The sequence below is a fragment of the Anopheles coustani genome, chromosome 3 (genome assembly GCF_943734705.1).
Source record: "Anopheles coustani chromosome 3, idAnoCousDA_361_x.2, whole genome shotgun sequence".
NCBI classification, from domain to species: domain Eukaryota; kingdom Metazoa; phylum Arthropoda; class Insecta; order Diptera; family Culicidae; genus Anopheles; species Anopheles coustani.
In genome coordinates this window covers 54,377,243-54,401,774 of record NC_071288.1, presented here as the reverse complement: position 1 = coordinate 54,401,774, position 24,532 = coordinate 54,377,243, and the positions used below count along the sequence as shown (strand labels likewise).

Sequence of the window (24,532 nt, the reverse complement as noted above, 5' to 3'; positions counted from 1 at the left end):
CACTGGTTTAGCTCAACTCGTTCAACCGAGAGCGACACCACACACCAACGCGATAGAAGCTACGGATTTACGTGCCTTCTCCCCATGCTCCCACTATGGAGTCCCCCACTCAGTCCTAGGTGCTACCGGCGAATGTAGGAAATATGGCAAGTCATGCCCCCGCGTTAGCTCATAATTTGTTTGGCAGTTTCTTTCACGAGTTCGCTTCTGGAGCGCTAAACCGAAAGCTGTTGCGTGCCTAGAATTGTCTAGAGACGCCTTAAATGAAGAAGTTTTCTGTAAACGATGGCTTTCCTTAACAGGCTTCCAATCCGTTAATCAGCATTCTAATTCTCGCCCAACGCGACAAAAACCGACTGTTGAGTTTAGTTTCCGAATCAAGACCTTGAGAGAGTAAGTTTCACTTTCACTCGACGTCGAGCGCGATGTCGTTCGCTTGGCGTAGGCATTTACGTGACAAGTGGAATGGAAACAGGTTGACCCTTCCGTGATGGCGGTTCACCAGACCGCCGTGGCGGAGTTGTTAGATGACGCCTACCCCGACACGATCTCGTCGCACACCAACACCAACCTTTTGCCCCGAAATTGTGCGTCGTGTTTAACAGAGCAGAAAAAATAACGTTACATTAATTGTAGCCCTTGTTCACCCCGTCCAGTATGTAGCTTGAACCGGGAGTCACGCAACGCTTGGAATGGAATTCGTTTCCATTGGAGCTTACAAACGAATCGTTTTCAATAATAACAGAATTGCAACACGCGGGAATCAATATGTTTCATACTTCGAGAATTAATTTTTCTTATCGGTTTCATATGGAAACAGTTTGTTGGCGACCGAAAATGTTTACTCATCCCGGCAGATGAATGGCATTGTCTGCAGTGACTAACATATGCATAATGGATGACGCAGCATGGAGATTCCAACATAAAGTTTTGGCTCACTCATCAAGGCGTATTCATTTCATATCTTTACATGCTTTCCTACGAATAGAACTTCTTTAAGTGATCGAAAAAATAAAATAAGCACCACTACACTGAGTTAAGAATAAAGAAATTCTATCTTGTTGCTATTCATATTTTTTCAATATACGTACACTCCCCTATTGCATTATCTCCACTCCGATTATTCTGATTTGATTGTAAAAAGCTGAAAATTAATGCATTTCGCTGTAACTCATTTGTGCCGTAGTAAAAACATTGATTTACGCAATACAAATGTAGAGGTTTTGTTCAAACAGTGGGGATAAAACTTTTAATGGTGAGACTCCTTTGAGTTTCATTTTGCTAAATTCAATGTAACATTTGCATTTTATATATTGGACTGTACTTTACTTCACCATATAACTTTACTCAAACATATGCAAAAGTATGTATTAATTACAGGGTAATTTACAAATTATTTTTGAGGCATAAGCTGTAGTTTTATTCATGCAATTATGTACTTAAATTCAAACAAAGATTATTCACAAAAAATAATATAATATTGAAAATGAAATGAAAACGGTTGTTCGATAATCTTCTTTTATGTGTAAACTATTTTAATGTAAATTGAATGAGCCATAATATGAACCGGAGGGAATCTGTTAAAATATTGAATATTACATTACATATTGCAGGTGTGTATCTATTAATTTTTACGCAGCAAAAGCTACGGAATGTAAAATTTTGGTGATTTCATGCAGATAAGCTCGTGATTTTTGCAAACTCATACTCACACTGACCTTAGTAAATGTTCTGTAGAATATTCTCGGTGTTGCCAAAACTCGGTTTAAACATCATGACGAAGCATTTTCCTCCTAACACCCAAACAGCTTTTTCTTTACGTGGTGTGCATCATTAGCTCAACACATCATCATTTGATTTAAAACATTGCATGCAATATAAGGTAATGTGGGGCAACATGCTCCCGTTAGGCGAAAAACATTTCTTTCTCTCCATTCAAGGAAAACATAAAGAATTTGAAAAAGCACATGAAATTTATCAATTTATAGTTAAGCAAGGTTTTCAAAGGCTCTTTTGGTTTTTACAAACACAAGTAAACAGTCCGATGTTGAACACATTGGTTTAAATTTTGTGGTGCAGTATTCGAAAGACAGTTTGAATTGCTGATTTCCGAAGAGTGATTGAAAATGTTTATCAATCTTTTTATGACCTTCTATACCCACCACCTTGGCATAACTTTTATATTTACTTCATCCTTGAAGGTAGCCCTTCTAACAGGGCAAAAGTTTTACGTTTTCAAATCCTGTACATCTATGATATGAAAATACAGATGAAATATAATTTTAACTCTTACAATACCTTAAATTATGGCGGTACATCTTGCTCAAGTAGGGCATCTTGCCCCGCATTCCCTTAATGATTGCAGGCAAACTAGAATGCAACTTTTACCATACGTTGCATGCTTGTTTGCTGGTACATACTGCACTTCCGCCGTTGATAAGTGCTTATTTCCGAAACAAAAGATCCCCTTCATTACGTTGTAAACGAGATTGTCTCTTAGAAATAATATAATTACCGCAATCTAATGATTACTTTAATTTTTGTTCGTCATGAAGCGCAATATGTAGTACTAGCCCTCTGCTAGGTTACATCGGTGACGTAATGCATCAGGGGCATTTCCTTTGTGCTATATTCTGTTGGATTCTTAAGGTTCGTGTATACCGATCTGAGTGATGATATTAGAAACACATTTTTTCTAAAAGAACATTTTTTTAACAAAGGCACTAGTTTGAAAGGTTCTTGCTGCAACATGAAATAATGTTTTATATACAGTTTATTCTATATTGCTATATGATTTCTTTGCGATATAAGATATAACATTATCTTACATCTTGCTATTTTTTGCTTACATTGGCAACCGTTAAAAACTCACCATTATAACCTATTTATACAAGTTCATAGAAATCGCACACACATGCTTTTCAACTAATCTTACGCAACTTGTTTATTCTAAACTTATTTATTAACGTGCATATAACATTAACATACATGTAATGTTTTTTGTCGATTTTTTGTCGCTTAAGCAATTACGGGGAAATAGTGTACATCTTTAAAATAGAAAATTACTTTCAATTTATCATCTATTTCTGCATGCAATTGATATTATTTAAATTTTTCCCACATATTTAATTAATGTTCACATCCCATTGCACTATCGCTCGCCATAGTACGGAAAGTCGTGTAAATAACCCTTAAAAATCTTTTAGTTGTGACGACAAGGTCCACCGATCGTTGCGAACGATGACGAACACGTTTGAAAACGTAGCGAACGTTCGCGTACGCCTAGGCAACGGGGTTGGACCTTGACGTACCATAACAAAACACCATGCCATAGTAACGCCTCCAACCCCCGCCCCATGGGGGACATGTTATGCTTTCCTTTTCTTCCGGCACCGCGACTGTTCTGATTTGGAAGGCCCGACCGGACCAACCGCATATGCACGTGCACAGGGCGCTCGTCCTCCTTTCCTTCCTGGGACGGAACCCATCATGTCCTCTGTACTGTTGCAATCTATGCCATCGCAACGCAGTAGCTACAACATAGATGCACTGGAACGATCGTGCCCACATGCCCGCTTTTAGTTCCGTGCCATCGTCCGCCGAGTGTTGTTATCGGAGAGGGAAAAGCCGTCGTCCATCCGTCGAAACTGCTGGTTCCAGGTCTTTACCCTCGCGCTAGGAAGCCCAAGGTTTGAGTGAGACTAGTTTTGATAGCGGACAAAGTATCCAGCAGAAGCGCAACCGAAGCGTAACCACCGAATCTGGCAGCCATTCGAAGGAACCGCTGCTTGCCACACTTCTGGTACTCCGTGCGGTTGGTCGGAAAAGCTTCGGAAAAGCGGGAGCCTCTGCGTTTCACCTCTCTCTCTCTCTGTGTAGTCGTATTTGTTCGGCTTCACGGTTGCCTACAGTGAATCACGGGCTTTTGGCTCCTCAGTGCTCGATACCGCCCTGTAGTCCCAAAGGTCACGTTGGTGCGTAACGGTGCAAATGTACCGGTTGGAGAGACCGTGCAAAAACGTTCCAGTAGTGTACCGGAGGCGCCTCTGAACATTCCATCGCTGCCGGGAACGGGGTTTTCCTGACCTTTCGATCGGTTCACAGCAGTCCGCGTGGGAGGACTGGGCCATAGTTGGCGTTTGATAGCTGCCGAAGGAAGATACCGAACCACCCGTCAAGCTGGGTAACTGCATCGAAAGTGTTGCCGTGATCCAATCCAAATTTGTCAAGTAAGTGCCGGACCGCCCGAACGGAAACGGTAATCGGAAATGTTAATTGGGTGATTAGCAGGGTGCGTGCTAGTGTGGTCGTTCCCATCGACGAGCCTCCATCCATTTCCATGCCGTCCGACCACGACCGGTTCGCTGGTGTTGTTCTGGTCGTTAATTTAATCCTTGCGTGGCATTCGTGTCGCCAAATCGTTGGGGAATCGCTCGCTTTCCCCTGCTGACCGAGTGACCCAGCTGGTGTTTAATGTTTTATTAGAACCTTCTGTGGCTGGGCGTTATTTTGGGCATTTTTCATCTGTCTCTGTCTCTCTGTCTTTTTCTTTCGCTCCTCCCCAGGCGCGGTCCGATGACGCCGGTGCTGTACTATCTGCCACCATCGCCACCGTGCCGTTCGGTGCTGCTGCTGGCCAAGATGATTGGCGTGGAGCTGGAGCTGAAGGTCCTGAACGTCGCCGAAGGCGAGCAGCTGAAGCCGAACTTTGTCGAAATGAACCCGCAGCACTGCATACCGACGCTGGACGACCACGGTCTGGTGCTGTGGGAGAGGTAAGGCGGAAGCGAATCGATTTTCCTGCCCTTTCCAGCAATGGAGAGACGGGGGAAACTAGGGCTAGGAAAATCGGTGCTCTTACAAGGACGCAACTAGGCGTAAACTTCGGCCGTCGGTTGCGCAAAGTGCGTGATGTGTTTTTCTTATTATTTGTGGATAATGTCAACGGGCCTTTCGTCGTTAACGGGCGCCCGATTTTGAGGCAAAATTTCGGCCCGTTCCACGCACCGCGCACGTTTATTGGATTTTCCGACCGCAGCAACCGCACGCCAACGGTTCTATTTCCGTGCAACGCACGTGTTTTCGCTCCCTGGTCGGCGCCGTTACGAGCAGCGTGGGAAAGTGACACCGGCGAAAATCAATGACACAATCCGGGGGAAATGTTTTTCCGTTCCGACGAAAGCGTTGCACCTGCTAGGCTGGCCGCTTAATAGCCAGCTCGTGCAGCTGCCGGAGCGTGCGGTTATTTTTGTTTCTTTTGTCCAGCGAAAATTATGATAAATGGGTTATACATTTATTCATTCTACACAGAGATGCGGCTGGACATCACGAAGATATAGTTTTTTTCCCGTAATCAGACCTAATGTAGAGATATAGTGAAACATTCATTGTGGCGGAATGGACAAATAGCTGGAAATGATTAATGCTTTTAGCATGAAGTCGCGAAAAGTGCAATTGAAAAATCAACATCGCATGTATGATTAGTGGTGGTGTCTGATTTCTGTTTGCATACTTATTTATCTACAACAGATTAATTGCTTTCGATGCAATAGAGACATACATTTAAATAGCGCATGAGAAGTTACACAAAAATTCAACTTGTTAGATTCGGTTTTTGTTAACTAAAGATTTGTTTGAATAATTTTTGATTTTTGATTTCTACAAAATAAGGAATAATTTTGAAATACAACATTTTTGCGAACATTATGCCTTACAACGCAGCAAACATATTACAACGTTACATCAACCGATGACGGTTGTTGACAATTATAGTTTCGTTCTCCTTACCTGAAGAGCTGTGTATAAATCTTTTATTTAATTTCAAATTTAATTTCACTTTGGTTTACTGACAGTTATTTCAAACAGATTAAGCAATGAATAATATCTATTTATTCTAATTTCTATTACAATGAAATTTTATTGTTGAGAAAATTGTTGGGCAAATCCATCGTATCACCGTGCGGACAACACGTTCGCTCTTTGACGTATGACAGCCTGACCACAGATCCGGAGTTGCTTTTATAGTTTTCCATTCGCTCCGGAGAAGCACATTTGTATCTAAGTAGCGATCGGAGCAATATGTCTAATTGCTCCTCCGGACCACCTGTTACACGTGACAGTTTTGGTATTTGGAACAACATGTGGACTGTTTCTCATCTCTGTGAGGATCTCTGTGGGAAATTGTTGGGAAAGTGCAACACATTATTTATCAGAAGCCCCTTTGAAGCTTTTTACTGATTTTATGTAAAGCCTTTGAAGTTGAAAAAATGATTTTGTGTGGTTTTACTTAAACTCACAATTGTTGTTAGTACTTTTTTAAAACTTTACTGCCATTAGTTTAATTCCATTGTATGGTTTGATATGAACTAATTATCTTGCTATTTGAAATAAACTTGATTATCAACTTTCATTTTGTAGAATCCACATAATCATAGTTTTCTAATAAAAACGTAGTGTAAAAGAAAAAGAAAACAAATATGATAATGGCATTTTAAAAAGCCCTGGTTTGGCTTATAAAATAAAACGGGGTAAAAACGGGAAAAAGGAATCGCATGTGCAACCATACATACTGTTATGAAACTGATTCATAGAGACTCCAATTAAACTACTGATGATATTCTTTACTCAATTAAAAACGCCAAACAATGCAGTGACTCGTTAAACTAATTTTCTTATTTCAGCCGAGTTATTCTGTCGTATCTTGTATCAGCGTACGGAAAGGATGAAAACCTCTACCCAAAGGACTTCCGTTCACGTGCGATCGTCGATCAGCGCTTACATTTCGATTTGGGAACACTTTACCAGCGCGTCGTCGACTATTACGTAAGCTTGGCATAACATACATAAAACAAATTAATCTCGACTATCATCTTCTTGTGTTTTACTGTGTTTTTTCTTTCTCTATTTTCTTCCAGTTCCCAACAATTCAGCTCGGAGCACATCTCGACCAGACCAAAAAAGCGAAACTGGCCGAAGCGCTCGGTTGGTTCGAGGCGATGCTCAAACAGTTCCACTGGTCGGCGGCGAACCATTTCACGATAGCGGACGTCGCGCTGTGCATCACGGTTTCGCAAATCGAAGCATTCCAGTTCGATCTGCTGCCGTACCCGAAGGTCCGTGCTTGGTTGCAGAAGTGTAAGGACGAACTCGAACCGCACGGTTACAAGGAGATCAATGAGGCGGGCGCGGAGACGCTAGCGGGCCTCTTCCGGTCGAAACTCAAGCAGTAGCGCTCCGTCCGGAACGCACCCGTGCCTTAGGTCCGTCGATAAACTTTGATTTTTATGTTAGATGTAAAACAACAACAAACCACACTGAACTAAACATACCATTTTACCAAAGGAACTGAATGGACTGTAGAGTAGACCAAAACCGAAATTTATCTTTTGGTTGCGCTTATAGAAATGGTGATTTGTAGGAAAATAATGCTAATAAATAAACGCAGTTTAACGATATATCTTACACGGTGCATATTTTGTTTGGGGCGAAATATACCAGAAGCAAAATAGGCCATAAGTAGAACAAAACCAAAGAACATGATTTTTACAAATCAAGGGAAAAAAGACAAATGTTCTTAATTGCTTGATCTTCTTCGATCATTACTCATTTGGCAGAGTGGATCGTAACACGAACGATCGTAAAAAAAGATAAACCTTGTACAGAAAAGTTAATCCACTTTTCTTGCTGCATTAAAGGGGACAAACCAAAAAAGTCCTTGATACACGATAACGAACACCAACAGACCTTAAAAGAAATATTAAACTTTGCAAAAAAACAACAAAACGTGCCAGGTAGACAACATCTTAAGGACATCTTTCGGAATGAAACATCACCGGATGGGAAAGAAACGGAATGAATACGAGCGGGTTAGTTGGCTTCACCGTTCCTTCGCTGGCTTGCAATAGTGCACCACGGGTTTTGAGACGCTTAACACTTGGTGCGCCGTTCGTGACATTCAGGACAGTGTGAAAGCATTCAGCAACTACAGCAAAGGTGGTAAAAGGACACCTAAGAAGAATGAAATCACGTCAGTCAAAACGAAGGCAAAAGGATGCCCGGTTGCAGATGCACTTGTGGACATGGCAGAGCCAGTGAAAATATTTTCCATTCTACCTGCCCTCACCGTTATCACCTTCGTTTTTGATCCTTTTTGGCTAACGGTAGACGAAAAGGTCTCGGAATCTGTCGCACACCTGCAACAATCGTCCCACATCGGATTTTCGAAAGTCCATTAGGCGCATTATCGTTTCGCTTCGGGGGACGATGTTTTACGATTCTAACGCATCCTTTTTGCCATTTGTCGTTTGCCGTAAGGATCGGACCTTTTGCCTGTGCAGGATGTGTTAGCCTAATTGCAAAGTAGTGTTAATCATTCAGGTTCGGGAAAAATCTTATCTTTCCTGGAAGTGGTCCTTTTCTATTCCCTTTCTTCTGCGCTTTACCGGAATGCTTGACGAACTTCTGCGTTTCTATAAGAGAGACTGACGATAGCTTGTCCAAGGATTAGTTGCATCCTGACCGTTGACGCGGGCGGACGAAGTTTTTGAAAAGTGTTTTCCCAAGTGTTTGCCATCTTGTTAAGAATAACGAACGATGCGCGTGATCAGTGTGGTGATTTGCGTCCTGATCGGGACTTCGCTGGCCCAATCAGATCCTAGTGTTCAGCAGCAGCAATCGTTGACCGCCACGGAGAAGCCACTCCAGTTGGAGAACCCAGCCTACGACCCTTCGCTGTACCAGAAATTCCTCCCGCAGGATGCGGTGCAACAGTACGTGCATTCCTACACGGGTCATCCTTATCCGGCAAATCCGACGTACTACGGAGCGTCTCCGTTCGACGGAGCCACCGCGTTTGCCGCCATTCCGACCGGCGGATTTGAAGGGTTCCTCATCCCGGCACCAGCCGAGAAGGATTCGCCATCGCTCTTCACCTCCATGCGAACACTTCTACCCAGCGCTCGCTCGTTGGTCACCTTCGTAGGAAAGCTGGTGTCGGTAGTGGTTGGTTCGGTGGGAGTGCTTCTGTTCGGCACCATCCTTACCTCGCTCACCTGCTTCTTCACGCCCTTCTGTACGCTGTCGTTCCGCAATGCCAAGTTCCTCACCGGAGCGCAGGAGACGGCGCAAGATCTAGTGCAGACAGTCGGCGAACAGGTGACACCCGAACGGGTTAAGCGAGCGGCCGAATTTCTCTATACCGCCATCGACCGGTTCCAGCGGTTGAACAACGTCGTCAAGGAAGCTACCGAGCGGAAGGCAGCGGCCGCGGCAAACACCGGCGTGCGTCCGAGTTGAGTCCAACACGTAGGGTCAGTAAAAGTAGCAACAGTTTACCAACTAAGTCATCGAACATTTATGTCCATACGTCAAATAAATCATTCTTCCTTCCTTCGAAGCAAACATGCGTCAGACGTTTTGAATGTGCATCTTGAGAAAATGTAGTCCACATCCAGTTAATTAAGATCTTCAGCGCCATTGGTTCTTGCAACAATCTTGATTCTAGCCTCGACTGATCTGCGAGCGCATTTTTCCCACAGAAATGAGAAACAGTCCACATGTTGTTCCAAATACCAAAACTGTCACGTGTAACAGGTGGTCCGGAGGAGCAATTAGACATATTGCTCCGATCGCTCCTTAGATACAAATGTGCTTCTCCGGAGCGAATGGAAAACTATAAAAGCAACTCCGGATCTGTGGTCAGGCTGTCATACGTCAAAGAGCGAACGTGTTGTCCGCACGGTGATACGATGGATTTCCTCAAAGATCTCAACCAACCCAAAGTGTACGAGTTGAAGAAAGCGTTCTGTTTGTTCGATCTTGACGGGGACGGTGTGATCAGTGAGCAGGACCTGAAGAATACGTTTCTGACGCTAGGTGTGGACAAGTCGGACTACGATATCGACAAGATGTTCGATGGTGTAAGTTCAAATCCATGACGTAAGAAATTTATTTTATTCCTACGTACGTAAAAAATTAGTTTTTACACATTGCTGAAACACACCTGTTGCATTAATAAGTGTTGTTAATTCTGTTGCATTTAATTTTTTAAGAACACTTAGATATATCTAGCATTTTACATAAAACTGTTTGTTCAATAAAACCAAATTTTTATATAAAAATATTTCATATTTTTCGGATCTATTTTGCTTAGCCGATTGAACCCCACCATATACACAATTTTGGCTATTAAAACATATCTATTTGTGCGTAAAATTATTCTGATTCACCATTAACATTTATTTTGTCAGTCAATTTGATTTTGTCATCATGTATTCCAACGGTCGGCAAATATATTGCATATTTATAACACTGAACTAGCATTGCCTATCCTCGTAGCCTTTGTGCGACTGGAAAAATGTTGTGTAGTTATAAAGCTACCAATTTTCCTACGATTTAATAACCTTTCAGACTAAAAAAGTTTGATGGTAAATAAGTTTTGATCAGTTTAACCAGAGCTCGCCACGAGCGATCTTTTCTGGTTTGCTTGCGAAAAGGTATCAAAAGTGTAAGGTCGTTTGAGTTAATAAAGGACCACGATGGAATGAAGTAAATATTTTTCAATTAAACACATCCCAACCCCATCGGCCACCACCTTCAACATCAACTTTGTTTGCTTATCATTAACAACCATTTTCATAATTCCAAACATTCCTTTGCTGACACTCGTTGCCACCATTGCAATACTTTTCAGCCTTGCTGCTTACATCCTGCAGTACAGACATTAGCAACGCTATCTTAAGATCGTGATCTTCGAAGCATGAGTACCGTTTTTACAACGAATTTGCGAAATGCTGATTTGAGCCCTTTTAAGACCACTTTCACTCCAAATCACTCCACAGGATGAAACTGCAAATGAACAGGAGTTACATTCATTAGCATAGTTCCAGCGGAAGGCCCCGGTTTCGGCCATTAACTCCGCCTCGCTTCCCGCCCAACCCTGCCCCTTATGAATTCGAGAGCTGAAACGGAAAATGAATCCATTTGAATGTTAAATATTCTTTAGAATTTCGGCCATAAGCGTCGACCGGGAAAGTTTTCCAAGCACAAAAAAGGCATAAATTGTGGCACCTCCTTGGACAACTCTTCCAACCACTTCTACTGGGTACACTCGCCGCCTTACGCTTACAAGAACTCAATTAAAATCTGTAAATTTTTCCATCCTCCTCAGTGGACATTCTTTCGCATTTCGCTTTCTGCTTTCCACGGGAAATTTCAGGCCCAAAGTATTTTTGTCTCTTTCCTGTTCCCAGGTGGTGCAGCCGCTGAACTTGGACGTGTTTCTGCTATTGATTCTCCAGCGGGCCAACGGACTGGCCCCGCAAGACGTTATGCTCGGTGCATTTCGCATGTGGGACAAGGCCAACGCGGGCTACATCGACAAAGAGCGGTACGTCGCGAAACCGGGTCAGCTCGGGGCGCGAAAACGTTTGCCAAAAATTTTACGATAGGGTTTAATTAAAAAACTTTTCCGCTCCCCTTTCGCTGCCGCGTCCGTGGAGGGGGTTGTGAAATGTGAGCTGTGTTCTGCAGCCGGTTGAAGTTATCGCGATTTCCTTTTTATGTCTGCACTATTTTTTGCGAGCATAGACAACGGTTTTTCGCCACTCAAACCAGACCAGAAGGGTTTTCAGTAGATCAGTGCAATGAATGAGTCAGCTCGAGAAGCTCCGATTAGGGGTTGTATACCCACTGGTTTTTACTACCGTTTCTTTTCTAGTTTTATCCACGACATCACGACGTACGGTGATCGATTCAGTTTGGACGAGGCGAACGAAGCATTGGAGGATGCCGTCGTCACTCGAGGACCGCAGCTGAACGCCGATGGCCAGCTGCTCGAGAAGCTTGACTACGTGGACTTTGTGGAGAACATTTCCGGCTTCCAGAAGTCGGATCACAAGTGAAGCGAGTTCCTTTAAAAGGTTCATTCTAGTGCTGCATCCACATGACATTGGCGTAGAACATCAACAGTGGATTAATTAAAATTAAAAACATAAGTAATACACACATAACTGTACAACATAACTGTTGTGATCAAAACGATTTTTTTCTTTGTGCATTGTCTCTTGACAGTAATGATGTTCGTTTTGGTACCAATTTATCATTTTTATGTGTATTGTTATGCAAACTACAGAAAAAACGCATTCTTAAAATGTTATAACTATAGCCGAATCGTCCTGTAAGCAGTTGTGTGTAAACTGTAAATGAATGTGTTAAATGTATTACTGAAATATTATATTTTGTATAAGCAAATGACCATTTCAAATTCAAACAAATTAAACAATTTTTAAGTACTGCTTCTTGCATATTACATTCTTTTATTTAGAATTCTATAAATTCGTTTCTGTAGAAAGATATTACTGATAGTGACATGCATACGAAATTAAAGACATACCGGTACAGTTCTGCAAACCAAACAATCAGATGCTTATAATTATCAGTTTCGATAAATTTCAATGAATTGCTCTTGGTTGAAGCTGCAGTTTCTATGAACGGCTGACCACCGATCTATAATCTACCGTCCCTCGGTCCCAGTAACTATCTTCGGAGAAAGGCCTTGTCCCAAAAGCGGATTTGTACTACATGAAAAACAAAAAACTAATAAAAATTAGAAGCATTACTGCGCTTATCAAACTAGTAATGAAAAAATTCATCGGAAAATCCTCAAGGAGCTTTTTTCCAATAATGATTAATTGCGAAAATGAGAAAACCTGCTATCTGACAGTTTTGCTAATAGTTTAAGTGCTACTATCTGGCGGAGATTCTGATACTGTTTTGCTTTTCTTTATGGTGTTTTTTTTAATGCAATTTTCCTCAATCGAGCTGGCGTATTTGTTGACTTCAACTGCGTAAAAACCTAACGATCTTTTTTGACTGATTGATATATCATCCATTTGGCCTCTAATTGATTCCATTTGATCCATCGCTGATTCTGTATTCGTGAACATCGTCAGGGCACATCAATCTCACAATTTATAAGAAAAAAATAGAAAACAATATATAAAAATACAGATGTACAGATGCGTTGAAAAGAGTCTGGAAAAAAAGAATAAAACAAAATGATACAGTACACATCAATCTCCTCCCTCGTAGCAAAAGAGAACGTAGGTTGGTAAATTGGGTGCACCGCATGATGTCAACTGCTGCAACCAACAGCGAGCATGAGAAAGATACTGAGCGAAATAGACAGTGAAAAAAGTGCACTCAACGCGAAATCTTTACACCGAGTACAGAGAAATGCTTTCAAACGGGCAGACTGCTCTTAATTGGCCCCAAAAATCAACAGAATCCCGCAGAGACGAGCAGCAGATGGCCCACAGCAGATAACCCTTTGCCAGGGGTGATGAGCTTGATTATACCGATGGCAGTTTTTCGCTGGCGTGGGATTATTATTCCAAACCGGGAGGAACTCGTGCAGACCAGTAACGCGAAACGGTGTATACCATGCAGTCCAAGTGCCCCGAAGTTCATTAATCAAGCGCCGCTGCCAGAGATTCCTTTGCTGAGCGGAAACATACACACACACAAACGCAAACATACCAAATCCGGTCCCCCAAAAGAAAAACATGCTTCCTTTGGAGTGAAAGATGGCGAAAGATGGTGAAATGGAGTTAACCGGCGAAAACCATCCATTAAGTTGTTTGCCAAGATGGTATCCGAGGGTTGGGGAAGGCAAAGGATATGAATAGATGTTTTCCCAACACCATAAAGAAGCATACGATACGCGCCAGTATTAGATCTGCAATCTGTACATCATGATTTTACTCTTAGGTAAATTAATATTTATTTCGTTTGGACTTACGGGTTTCGTGAAGGTTTCAAATTCATTTCATAATATCTAGTAATTCATTAGCCATTTCTTGATTATCGGTTAAAAGCTTGAAGGTAGCATCCTTCGAGCAAAGTACAAACAAGGAAAAGTAAAATAAATTTGATTCTCCGAACATCTAAATGCTATTGGCCAACCTTAATGTCCTCCGTTCGTGTGGTTATACACTTTCTAATTTGTGAAACACCGCAAACCAATCCTGGTTCCCTTTGTCAGTCCCGGGAAAACGGAGAAACTTCTGGTCGGGGAAAGTTTCACCATGTTTTGCGGTGCCGGCTTTTCCAGTCAACGTCCGATGTCCGTTTGCGTGCTGGCACGAGTAGTCCTCCCAGATTCTGGTCTCGCATGGAAGATTTAGCTCCAGGCAATGTCAGCGACGTTGCCCACATAACTCATTACAAAACCCCTTTCTCCGAACACGTGGACAAAGCCCGACGGAAGATCTACGATACTCTAATCGAACGGCAGTGCAGAATTACGGAGCTTTCCGGGTGCCTGGCCCATTGAGGTAGATCGGAAATTTATGAACTGATAGCTTGAAGGTTGAAGCAGGAATTGTAGGATTTACGCTGACTTACTGCCTTCGGGATACTTATAATCCAGAAGCTGAATCTTCTTGTGACGGAGCTTTCGGAAGCTGCAAAGAATGGAATTAGAAACCCTAGTAACACCCTCGCCGGATAAGCTTAACGTCAAAGCGTTTGAACGAACTCCGTTGCCTTGATAAATATGTCTTTTATGTTTGAGCCATCACTTTAGAAGATTAATTCAAGGAACAAATGTTTACCATCAATAGCACGTCAGCAAATATCTGTCGAATAAAAAAGGGATGTCTTCACTCACAAATGGGTTCGCCACGTGTATCCATTTCGGACGCTATGTTGTCAATGAAAGTACCGTTCTATTAATTCAAACGTTCAACAACACGTTTGGTGAAATCCATCCACTCCATCCGTTGGATGCTGGAACACGAAATGATGCCTACGGGTGTTCTCGTTGATTTCTATTCCCTCGCAACACGTTGCTCCTCAGACGTTCGGGGAGCGCATGATGATGTTTTGTCATTAGGCGTACACGACCGGCCCCTAACGACAGACTTGGCAGTTAACAACCTGTGCGACCAGCCAGCGGCTTTTTTTATTTTTACTTTTCGTTGAAAAGCGACACATTTCTAGAGTCGAAAAGCCCATCCCGGGCGGGAGCCGGAGTCGCTCAGGTTATCCGAGGAAAAGTAAACATGCGCTCACCCGGTGGCGTTTGGGTGGTGGGCATCTGAAACGGGTGGAAAGAAGGCTCTCTTTGCTATTTTTCAAGCAAGGTTTTTCTTTTCATTTTTTGGTTTTGTTTTCCTCAACCCCGGCACGTCTGGGGTGGTTCACACGGAGCCAAAAAGATGGCACAGTCTTTGTGCGCCTTCCGGCGGCCAGAAAGAAGCGGATAGCGATCTCGGAAAACGAGTTCGCCCGTCTTCACGTGTCCCCTTCGCCCGTGACACGAGGGATGCACGAGCAGCTAGCAGGCAAATCACGCACCATTTCCAGCACACGAGGCAAGAAAAGAAGAATAAAAACCACACACTCTGTCGTCCTGGGCTGGCGAAAGCGACCGTGCAAAATAAGGAAATGCTAAAAGAGCCTCGAAGCGAACGTTTCCGTTGTATCCGGCCGGCAAACCAGCTCCACTTGCCGCCGCTAGGAACAGCGAGCCAAAGACACAGGAAATCCCGTTATCCTTCACGCGTAAACCAGTTGTCGTCGTACGCCAACTTCTTCGTTCCCTGTCCAACGAGACCTTAGAGAAGTAACATCCATGCATGACTTCACTGCTCGCCGGACTCGATGTTGGATGGGGAACCGGGACGATTTCGGGAGAATGGTCTTTCGGCACCCTCTCGGGTTGTCGTCAACTGGCATTCGTTGCGAGTCATTTCAGTTTGCCAGTTGGCTGGCACACATTTGCCTGTCTGGCGGTAGTTTAAGCTTTCCCCTTTGATTGGAATCGGTATCGAACGCAAATGCTTGTTACTACGCTTTTTTGGCAGATGACATTGGATTTGGCAGCTCTGCTTACCCTACTCTCTTTATCAGAAATGAATACGTACAACTTACAAAAAATAAAAGAATTTCCAATCTGAACCCTTTTCAAAAGATTGTGTTCGCTTAATTTTCTCAAATACAACTCCATAGCAACCAACAGTGAAAAAGATGGCAATCCGAATGCAGAAAATTACTGGTAAAACACCCTGGCCAACGTCACCATCGTCACCTGCACCCAAGCCGAACCGCTCGCTCTCCAGATTCCCATGACACACTATCCCTTCGCCTCTATGAAATGTGCCATCACGGATGAATGAGCTTTAAATTTACTTCCTTCGATTATTGCCAATAGCTGGAACGCTGGCCGCATCCGGAAACGGATGCGTTTCAATATCCTTTGGCATTTCTCACACCCAGGCAGCGAGCGCCGATGGCTCCATGGGGAAGCCACTGTAATTTCCTTTCGGTGAGGAAATTGTTTAAAAAACGTGCTACCACGTCACACAAACTCAACCCTCCCGCTTGCACCGTATTGGACAAATTTCCGTTTAGAGAACAGAATCCGACACAGGTGGAAGACGAAAACAAAACCAGCAACGGAAAGGAACGATTTTCAACCAATAGAAAACACACATTCCGGTTGAACGTTAAGTTTGCTCGTAAGCTAAAGTTGAGCTGACGGATGCGGTGAGGTGGAAGAAAGAAAACATGAAAACTCGTTGCAAACAAAACATTGCAAATTTGATGCGGAACAAACAAACATAAAGCGACGACGAAAATAAGTTTGATAAAAAGAAACACCATCCGTAACGCATTTCGGAAGGAAAAACAAACGGAGCCTTATCGAACTTGAATGAGCAATGTATGTTTTCCATGCGTACATTAAGACTCCTTTCCCGGCTGGCTCTTCCATCGAACGAAAACAGAAAACTCCCATACTTTCCCAAAAAATATGAACAAGTGTTTTTCTTCCCGCAAGGACGCGCGACCACTTAAAAACTCCTCTGGCCCACGCCGAAGCAAGTGGTTGTAAAGTTTACTTTACTGCTCACGCGAGCGCAATTGAAATACGCGCCAAATTGAACTCGCGATAGGTTTTCCAACCCTCCGGCCCTTCGGAAAGGCATTCTCTCCTGAGACGCACATAATTTTGCATACACGCTGGGTGCTTGCAGTCGTTTGTGTTTTCCCTCGCGAGGGGATAAGGTGCGGGAGTGGACGGTTAAAGTGTGTGTGTTTTCTTTTTGCGCCAAACGAGCTACTCGCTGGCTAAACGCCGTGGATGGATGGGGGTGCCTAAAGTCTTGAGTGCCGTCTATCTTTACCCATACGAGCACGTGTTGTGCAGACAAAGAAAAAAATAAAATTTGCAGGAAGCTTTCTCTCGAAAGCCAAGTGTTTCAACACTGGAGTAAGTATAATTTCTTTACTCCCTCGGTAAATGCACGTTACCGAGGGAGTAAAGAAATTTCACATTAGCATTGAGAACCAATTTTAATCATTTTTAAATCCCCAATGTTGCTGTACTAGATGTACAGTGTACTACGTATGATATCTTCCGTAAAAGTTCTCTTTTGCATTCTCGTTTGGTGCACTACCAAATTTGAATATTTCAAGCTTGCTCCGTTGCACCAGATACATTTAGCTGAACTGTACTTTATGAATGCATAAAAGCATTGTGATAAGAAATTGAAACAATATTCAAATCATTCGAACACCACATATGAATCCTGTTTGGACGAAAGCCATTTCGGTTCATGCAATTCACCAACGGAGACGCAAAAAGTACATCATAAATATTGTGCATCTTCTCGTCCGTATTTTTTAGTGCCTTAAAGTATCGACCCCTTTGACCCAAAAATTTTGCAACTGCATAGTTTTTAGAACACGTTATCCTTTCATCCGATTTACTGCCGCACACGCGACTGAAAAGCTCGGCAGAAGCAATGCGTTCCCTGGTGACGGAGAATAAATGATTTCCAGTGGTTTCGTGAGTTTGGAAAATTCACCCACCGCACGGTTGTGAACCCGCGGCCCCACTGGGAGAAGCATCGAACCAGCGGGAAGATTAAACTCCATCTGGCGTGCATCGGATGCCGCGAACCGAGCCAGTGAATTGCCCGTTCTCGTGAACCGAAACGGAAACAACCGAAGGCTTCTGCCCTTGCTGTGGATGCTGCAGGCGCACTTTCACGTCCCATCGGACGGTTAGCTCAGTTGCTTCCTTGCTGCGAAGGACGACGGTTCACCTTTTCGGGCCCCGGAGTCACCAGCTTCTTCGGGGGTTCGGTTTTGGCCGCCCGATGGAGACTTCGTAATGTTCGGAAGCACGACACGTGGAGTGCGTTCATTTCGTGTTGACCAGCGTAACGGACGCTGGAACGGTGGAAAACGACGATCAGTGTACCAGAACCGTCACAATCGGCGTGTTCCAGGAAATGGACCTAGCTTGTTTACAGTGTGCAAACAGGATCAAACGGCCATTTTATCGGGCGCAATTCATGCAACGTTCGTCGTACCGTCGTCGTGACTTGGTGGTGGTCAGCTGAGGTCAGCCTTCGTGTCGCACGTGCGTGTATGCTAATCATATTTATCGAGATTGAATTCCACGGCAGAGTGCATTTATCATGCCGACGGTAATAAACAACCCACGCCGACAAGTTCCTCGCTCGGAGGGGAAGGATCGTGTGAATTAAAAGCGTATTAGTGGTTGCGGTTCGGGGCGGCCATTGATGCGGTGACTGATATGTTTAATTAGCAGCAAGTACAATGTAGTGATTCTGGCTGTGATGGGCGTCATTAAGCAAATCAATCATACGAAGTAATGTAAACATAATTATCTCGAAGTAAATAAATCTCACAGAATATGACCGTGTGAAATAACAGGAACAGTAACATACGGATGAGGCTTATGCGAGGTTGAGAATTCTGAACATTTGAAATAATGAATGGTTCACATGAATGGAAAAAAGTAATGATGGCATGTTAAATATTCATAATCGCTTATCATTACTGAAGGAGTTCGTATCATTGTTATTAAAATAAAATTCCCTATTGTGTTTTGGACATTGATAAAACATGGACATAATTAAAATCGAAGCCAAGCAAGCACTTTAGTTTTTCGTGAACAATTTCTTAAAGCTGGTTTATGTTTGAATTTCGGTTTGGAATTCGTGCAGTAGATTAATTATAAACATGTTTTACCATAACTCTGAAATGGGTATCTTACTGAATTCAACTTAATTTCGCGAAGTAGAAAAGGTAAACCGTATTAACAAATCACAGCTAAAATCTACCGGATGGGTCAAGATGGCAGATCCAACAGCGCTAGTTTTAAGGATACTACTTAAATTGAGTAGAAAAATCATGGAGAGTTGTAAGGAGATATATTGATGTAAGAAGAGATATTGATTGAGTTTTGATTGAATTCAGTTTAATGAAACTTTATCAACCGAACGCTCTCACCACTACGCGCTCTTTGTGTAAATGCACAAATTCTGCCCTTCGTAATCTATTTTAGATTTTCTTTGAACGTTCTTTGATGTCATTGAGAATAGTGCTCTGCTAAATGAGTCCATCGGGGAAAGTGCATGATCCAAACGACACACGTATAGTATTCGATTAGGATTCGCTGGGTACTACTTGGGTTCCATTTCATCGCTGGTTGTTCATGGATAACTTCGTTCCGAACGTAAAGTAAAAACCCAAACTGGGGATAACGAAATCTACGGTAGAGTCGAAACTCAATCATCAATTCGACGGATGGTTTCTATGGTGCGTAGCAGAGAAAACCTCAAAGAATAAATGCATCGTTGCACCTTGTGAATGAACGGTGAAACATCAAATGTATCGTCTCCTTTGAAAGACTTGTTTGTGGTAAAAAAGGACATTCCGCAACCATTGCTCCGATTATTCGTTCCCCACAGAACAAGTTGTCGTGAACAGTTTCCGATTCTAGCAAACAACCGAACCAGCGTGTCGGCTTTGATAATGGAGCACACACGTCAATTAGTGAGGCTGGCAAATTTCATGCTTTACTTGGTGCTACTGGTCCCACTACCGGCAACATCTTCGAGCAGCGGTGGCATCGGAGGTGCCAACACAAATACCAACACCATCGGCGGTGGCAGTCCTAGCGTGGGAAAACCTTCCACGGACATTGCCGTCCCGATCGGCGGTGGTACGATCGCGAGCAGCTCTCGCGATAAGGCGAACTCAAGAGGTAAGTTCGAATCCCTCGCCGGAAAATGTGATGGTGCGTCTTTTTACGGCCATGACGACGCGCATTTATCCTTTACACCAGCTTTCACACGAGGGTTCTGACGTACGGTATCCGCCTTCCTTCGGTAGCATATGACGGAGAGGACATTTGCCTGTCGCCTGCGGATAAATCCTGCCCGTCGCTCAACGAGACGGAAAACGATGATGCACTTCTTGCTCAGTGTTTTATTACTTCCTCCTCCCCCTTGGGGAGACAGACAAAGTCATAAATGTAAGAAAGTTTACTTTCAAACCGCTTTCTCTTTTCACTGATCGGATATCCTGCGGGGGTTTTCTACTGTTTGATGTGGATCTTCCAGATTCCGCTGGATGAAGTCATAAAAAGGTTTGGTGTCTTGAGTTTGAACCATTTTAAAATGATAGCATCATTATTCAAAGTTTCTCTGGTGTACTTCAGACTCGGAAGATTTCCAAAGTGGTTACCACAAACTTTCAAACGAGTCCAAAGACTAAGAATAGTTGACAACCTCTTTATGGCCAAGTTGCTCCATCTATTTCCATTACGACTGATATTGCTTGTGCCTTGTGTTTTATATCATAAAAATATGTAGTGCTGATGGGATTTCATCTTCACGACATCGATAATGGTTCAAATCTCATTTATCATTATTCTTAAATTAAGCTCAAAACATCGCACTTTTTTAAAAAAGCTAATAATACTACTCTCTATTTCGAATAGAATAGTCGAATGTAAAATTATTTAGTTATACATGCGCCAAATCTAATGGGTAATCAATTAAAATTTCATGAGTTTTGGGAATGTAGTAAATTGTTATTTTTGCTATCGTAAGGCCTTTAAAATAAAATGGATACATATTAAACGATGTAAGTTATTCTTCTACTAAATAAGATCCTTACATGCGATAGAATTTCCTGTATAATAAGCACGGCTACGATTATGAAAGCCACCCTTATCAAGCAGCTAAAAACTAGAACATTGCCTTCCAGACCAGTCCACCATTTGTGTGCGCTAGCTTTCTCAAACAAAGACACGTCAATGTGGTACAAGTTAAACCGCGTGCAAACTCTTCCTCCTAGGAAAGGCACCCTTCCGAAGATACATCACTATATGGGCGGAGAAATTGTATGCACGCCTCTAGCATTCCATTTATTTTATCGCACTTAATTATCTTGCTCCGGTTCAGTTTTACAATCGAGTGAGGAACCCTTTCCTTGCGGTTCTGTCAAATGCCGGCCCCACCGGCGGACGCATATTTGCCAGCACACACTCAAGCAAACACTCTAGACGGGGAAACGTTACGCGCTCACGTTGTGCCAGTGGCATCCACCGTCCCAAGAATGGTATAATTTGTTGACTTTTGACACACACCCGCCGACTAGCGAAAACCACTACCCTGGTACCATGTACCGGAAATGAGGCACAAAGCAAAGTTTGCTGTACCAAACAGAACTTTCTGACGTGGCTTCCGGAAGGTGAGGGTGCCAAGTTTTGCCCTTTCGTTCGCTCTAGCCGCTTGGGATAGCCCTTAACAGGTGTCATTTGAAGCTGCACAGAGTTAAACGAGAATGTTATGCAGTGAAGTTTAATTTTTCTACAATGTAATTAAATGCAACCACAGTTACAGGGCACTGTGAATATGATAATTGGAAATTAGGAACATGTTGTACGAAACCAACGGTTTTAAATTCCACAAGAATTATTCTTAAAGTATAAGAAGTGTGCAATGTAAAAAATATACGTTTCGCATATTAAACTGAATATGAATGAATTGAATTGTAAACTGTACTACTTCTAAAAAACACCGACCGCATCAGCAAATTCAACGAGTTTTTTTTTCAGGATTGATTGAATTCTATTATAAATTACTTCTTTCTAATGAATTCTTGAAACCTTGAATTATAATTTGAGAATATCAATTGGCAACGTCAACTTCACATATAAGTAAATTGTCACTTAAATCTATTGTTTCCGGTTCACATTAGGTGATAGGTGATTTATCACACAAATGCAAGTTTGATTGCGTCGAATAAACATATAGGTATTTAGTTTTGCTGGTAACAGTATCTTCCTGTTCTCAAAAGGATTTCAATATGTCGCACATTTGACGCATAAATCCTTGTTCTCTTCCTCGACAGCAAAAGCCAGCGCAGTGCCAATGACGCGTCCGATTTTCCTATTCGGCAAAGATTAATTGCTATTGTGACTCGCCGGTTTTCGTATGCCGGTGCTGTACAAAACATGAAAATCATCAGATTTATGCAACCGTCCGCCAGAGGCCACCAATAAACGTCATCAAGTGGAATCGCTCATTATTGATTTACGAATCAGTGTCTGACCGGCGGATACGCCCGGCGGACGGCAGAACTCGCAGCGCATCAATCGTGCCATCCTTCATCCGAAATTGCTTCCCGGAGCGGTAATTAGTGTTGCCGACCGTTGCGGGGTGCCGTTCGAGTTTCATCGCACCGAACAGGCTCGCCTTGGGTTTTCCCAAAGCCGTTGTAAGTCGTGCACCGAAGGATGCCCCCGATAACCGTGTCCGGAAGCGACCCGTTTGCTCGATCTTCGATTGGTGAGTCCATTAGCGGGTTATGGGTATCAAACGACTTCCGATTGCTGCCCCCAATGAAACCGTTTCAGGGCCGGCTCACGTTCGGACCCTTCCCAGAACCGTTCTCCCCACCCAGGTCCTTTTATCATATCATTCCTAATGGGTTACCAGGGATACAATGGAAGGTCGCCTAAATCAAGCAAATGATTGCCGCCTCCACACGGGCGTGCGTGAAAATGGGAAAATGCCAATTCCGCCCAGCACCGTGTTCCCCGAAAGACGGACATCGATTGGAAAATAATCGATTTACCGACGAGTGGCGCACGAATGGGTCACTTTTTTCGTTGTTTTTCCCAGCCCGGCAGTCCACTCTGGTATCATTTACCGAAATGATCTGCCCCGGGCCATCGCACGCTTCTCGGTTCTCAGGGTTTCTTTCGTTCTCCGATTCCGTATCCTTGCCACTTGGAAATGACACGCAATCAGCCGTCGAAGAAGGTCCACTCAATTGTCGTGGAACCCCGGGACCGGAACATTGGGTCCGTTGGGGTTAGATGGTTTGCTTAGGGAGCCCATTTGTGGGTTGAAACACGGTCAAGGCTCCCTAGAGCGACGCTGGCAGCAGAAAACGAGGCAGAGAGTTGGGAGAAACGGTCTCCAATTGAATGGAATGGACAGGACAACTGGCAACCGATGAAGAGAATGGTACGATCGGAAAGTAATTACCTTTTCATTAGCAACAGTTCGGTATCGATGTTTTTCTCTCCGGAGGGTTAAATCGACACACATTCCACGATATATATCAGGATGTTTCCGTTGGAAACTTCTGCCAAGAGTTTCGAGTTGCTTAGCGGCAAGATTCAAGACAAGTTTCCCGTAAAGCAAAAAAAAAGTCTAACATCACCTCCGATCGTCGAACATTTTCTTCATGAACAGAATGTTAATTATGTACGTTTCCCGCAATTGCACCCCAGCACCGGCGCAACCCCGTTTTTCCTAGCCTCAAACCAAACCCCACCGACAATCTAGTCCGTGATTAAACGAGCGTTATGAAACCGGTCATAAAAGTTTCCTCTGCAAATACGCTCGAAACGACTCATTCGGCTCCAAAGAATGGCCCGGTTGGTGAAATGTTTTGACTGCGATTTGCGATGTTTTTGCTGCGGGTTTGACTTGTGGCCACCCGACCACACGGGCGTGCAGCAAAGTTTTCTTTTGATGTGATTCTGGTGACAACTTTTCTAGCTTTTGGTGAAGGAACACTTTCGAAGACTTTTGAGTATGATTCTTTTCAATTTTCTCAATCGTACTCTTATGTGCCGTCAAGTAAACTTCCCTGGAATCAATTACGGTTATTGAATGGCAGGAGCGTTTTGTACGTATCTACGAATAAATTTTATTTTAATTTTGCTATCATGATTAAGCTTAGCCAAATAAGCTATAGATTGATTCTTTGGTTTATAATGCGAAGTAATGAGTTTGAGAATTTGATGCGATCTTCAAAAAGAAATGGGGTGAATAATTAATATGAAATAGCACGTCGATCACAAAAGTAAATGCACCGTAGCCAGATTCATTTTTTTAGACAACTTTTTAACTAACGTGCACAACAAGAACACGGAAATTGTCTCTCTTTATAATTGTATTTTCTTGTTCTTATCGCTTCATAACGTACACTGTTTGGCTATGATAAATTAAAAGAGAAGTTTCTTTTATCACCTTCGCTTCGTTCGGCTAACCCAATGGCTTAATTTGTTGCCTATTTGTCCGTAATTGCCAGGGGGATGACGGAATGAACTATTTCTCCTGGGAAACCCCTCTTGCCCAGCGCAATGGTAACGCCGTTAGAATGCAATTCAATAAAACTCGCCCGCTCC

General features: G+C 43.1%; 3 protein-coding genes across 3 annotated transcripts; all 3 read left to right on the top strand.

Annotated features, from left to right (window-relative positions):
- The first annotated feature begins 4,572 nt into the window (after window positions 1-4,572).
- On the top strand, window positions 4,573-7,390 carry LOC131260256 (glutathione S-transferase D7). The gene is made up of 3 exons (XM_058261933.1): window positions 4,573-4,775; window positions 6,681-6,822; window positions 6,915-7,390. Exons 1-3 carry the CDS (start codon window positions 4,576-4,578, stop codon window positions 7,227-7,229), a joined length of 657 nt encoding a protein of 218 aa, XP_058117916.1. The 5' UTR covers window positions 4,573-4,575; the 3' UTR covers window positions 7,230-7,390.
- A 1,202-nt stretch (window positions 7,391-8,592) lies between these two features.
- LOC131262931 (uncharacterized) lies at window positions 8,593-9,294 on the top strand. Its single transcript, XM_058265037.1, has one exon. It carries the CDS (start codon window positions 8,593-8,595, stop codon window positions 9,292-9,294), a length of 702 nt encoding a protein of 233 aa, XP_058121020.1.
- A 452-nt stretch (window positions 9,295-9,746) lies between these two features.
- LOC131259625 (myosin regulatory light chain, smooth muscle) lies at window positions 9,747-11,900 on the top strand. Its single transcript, XM_058261165.1, has 3 exons — window positions 9,747-9,917; window positions 11,250-11,386; window positions 11,717-11,900. The coding sequence occupies exons 1-3, from the start codon at window positions 9,747-9,749 to the stop codon at window positions 11,898-11,900; spliced, it is 492 nt and encodes a 163-aa protein (XP_058117148.1).
- Window positions 11,901-24,532: the final 12,632 nt, after the last annotated feature.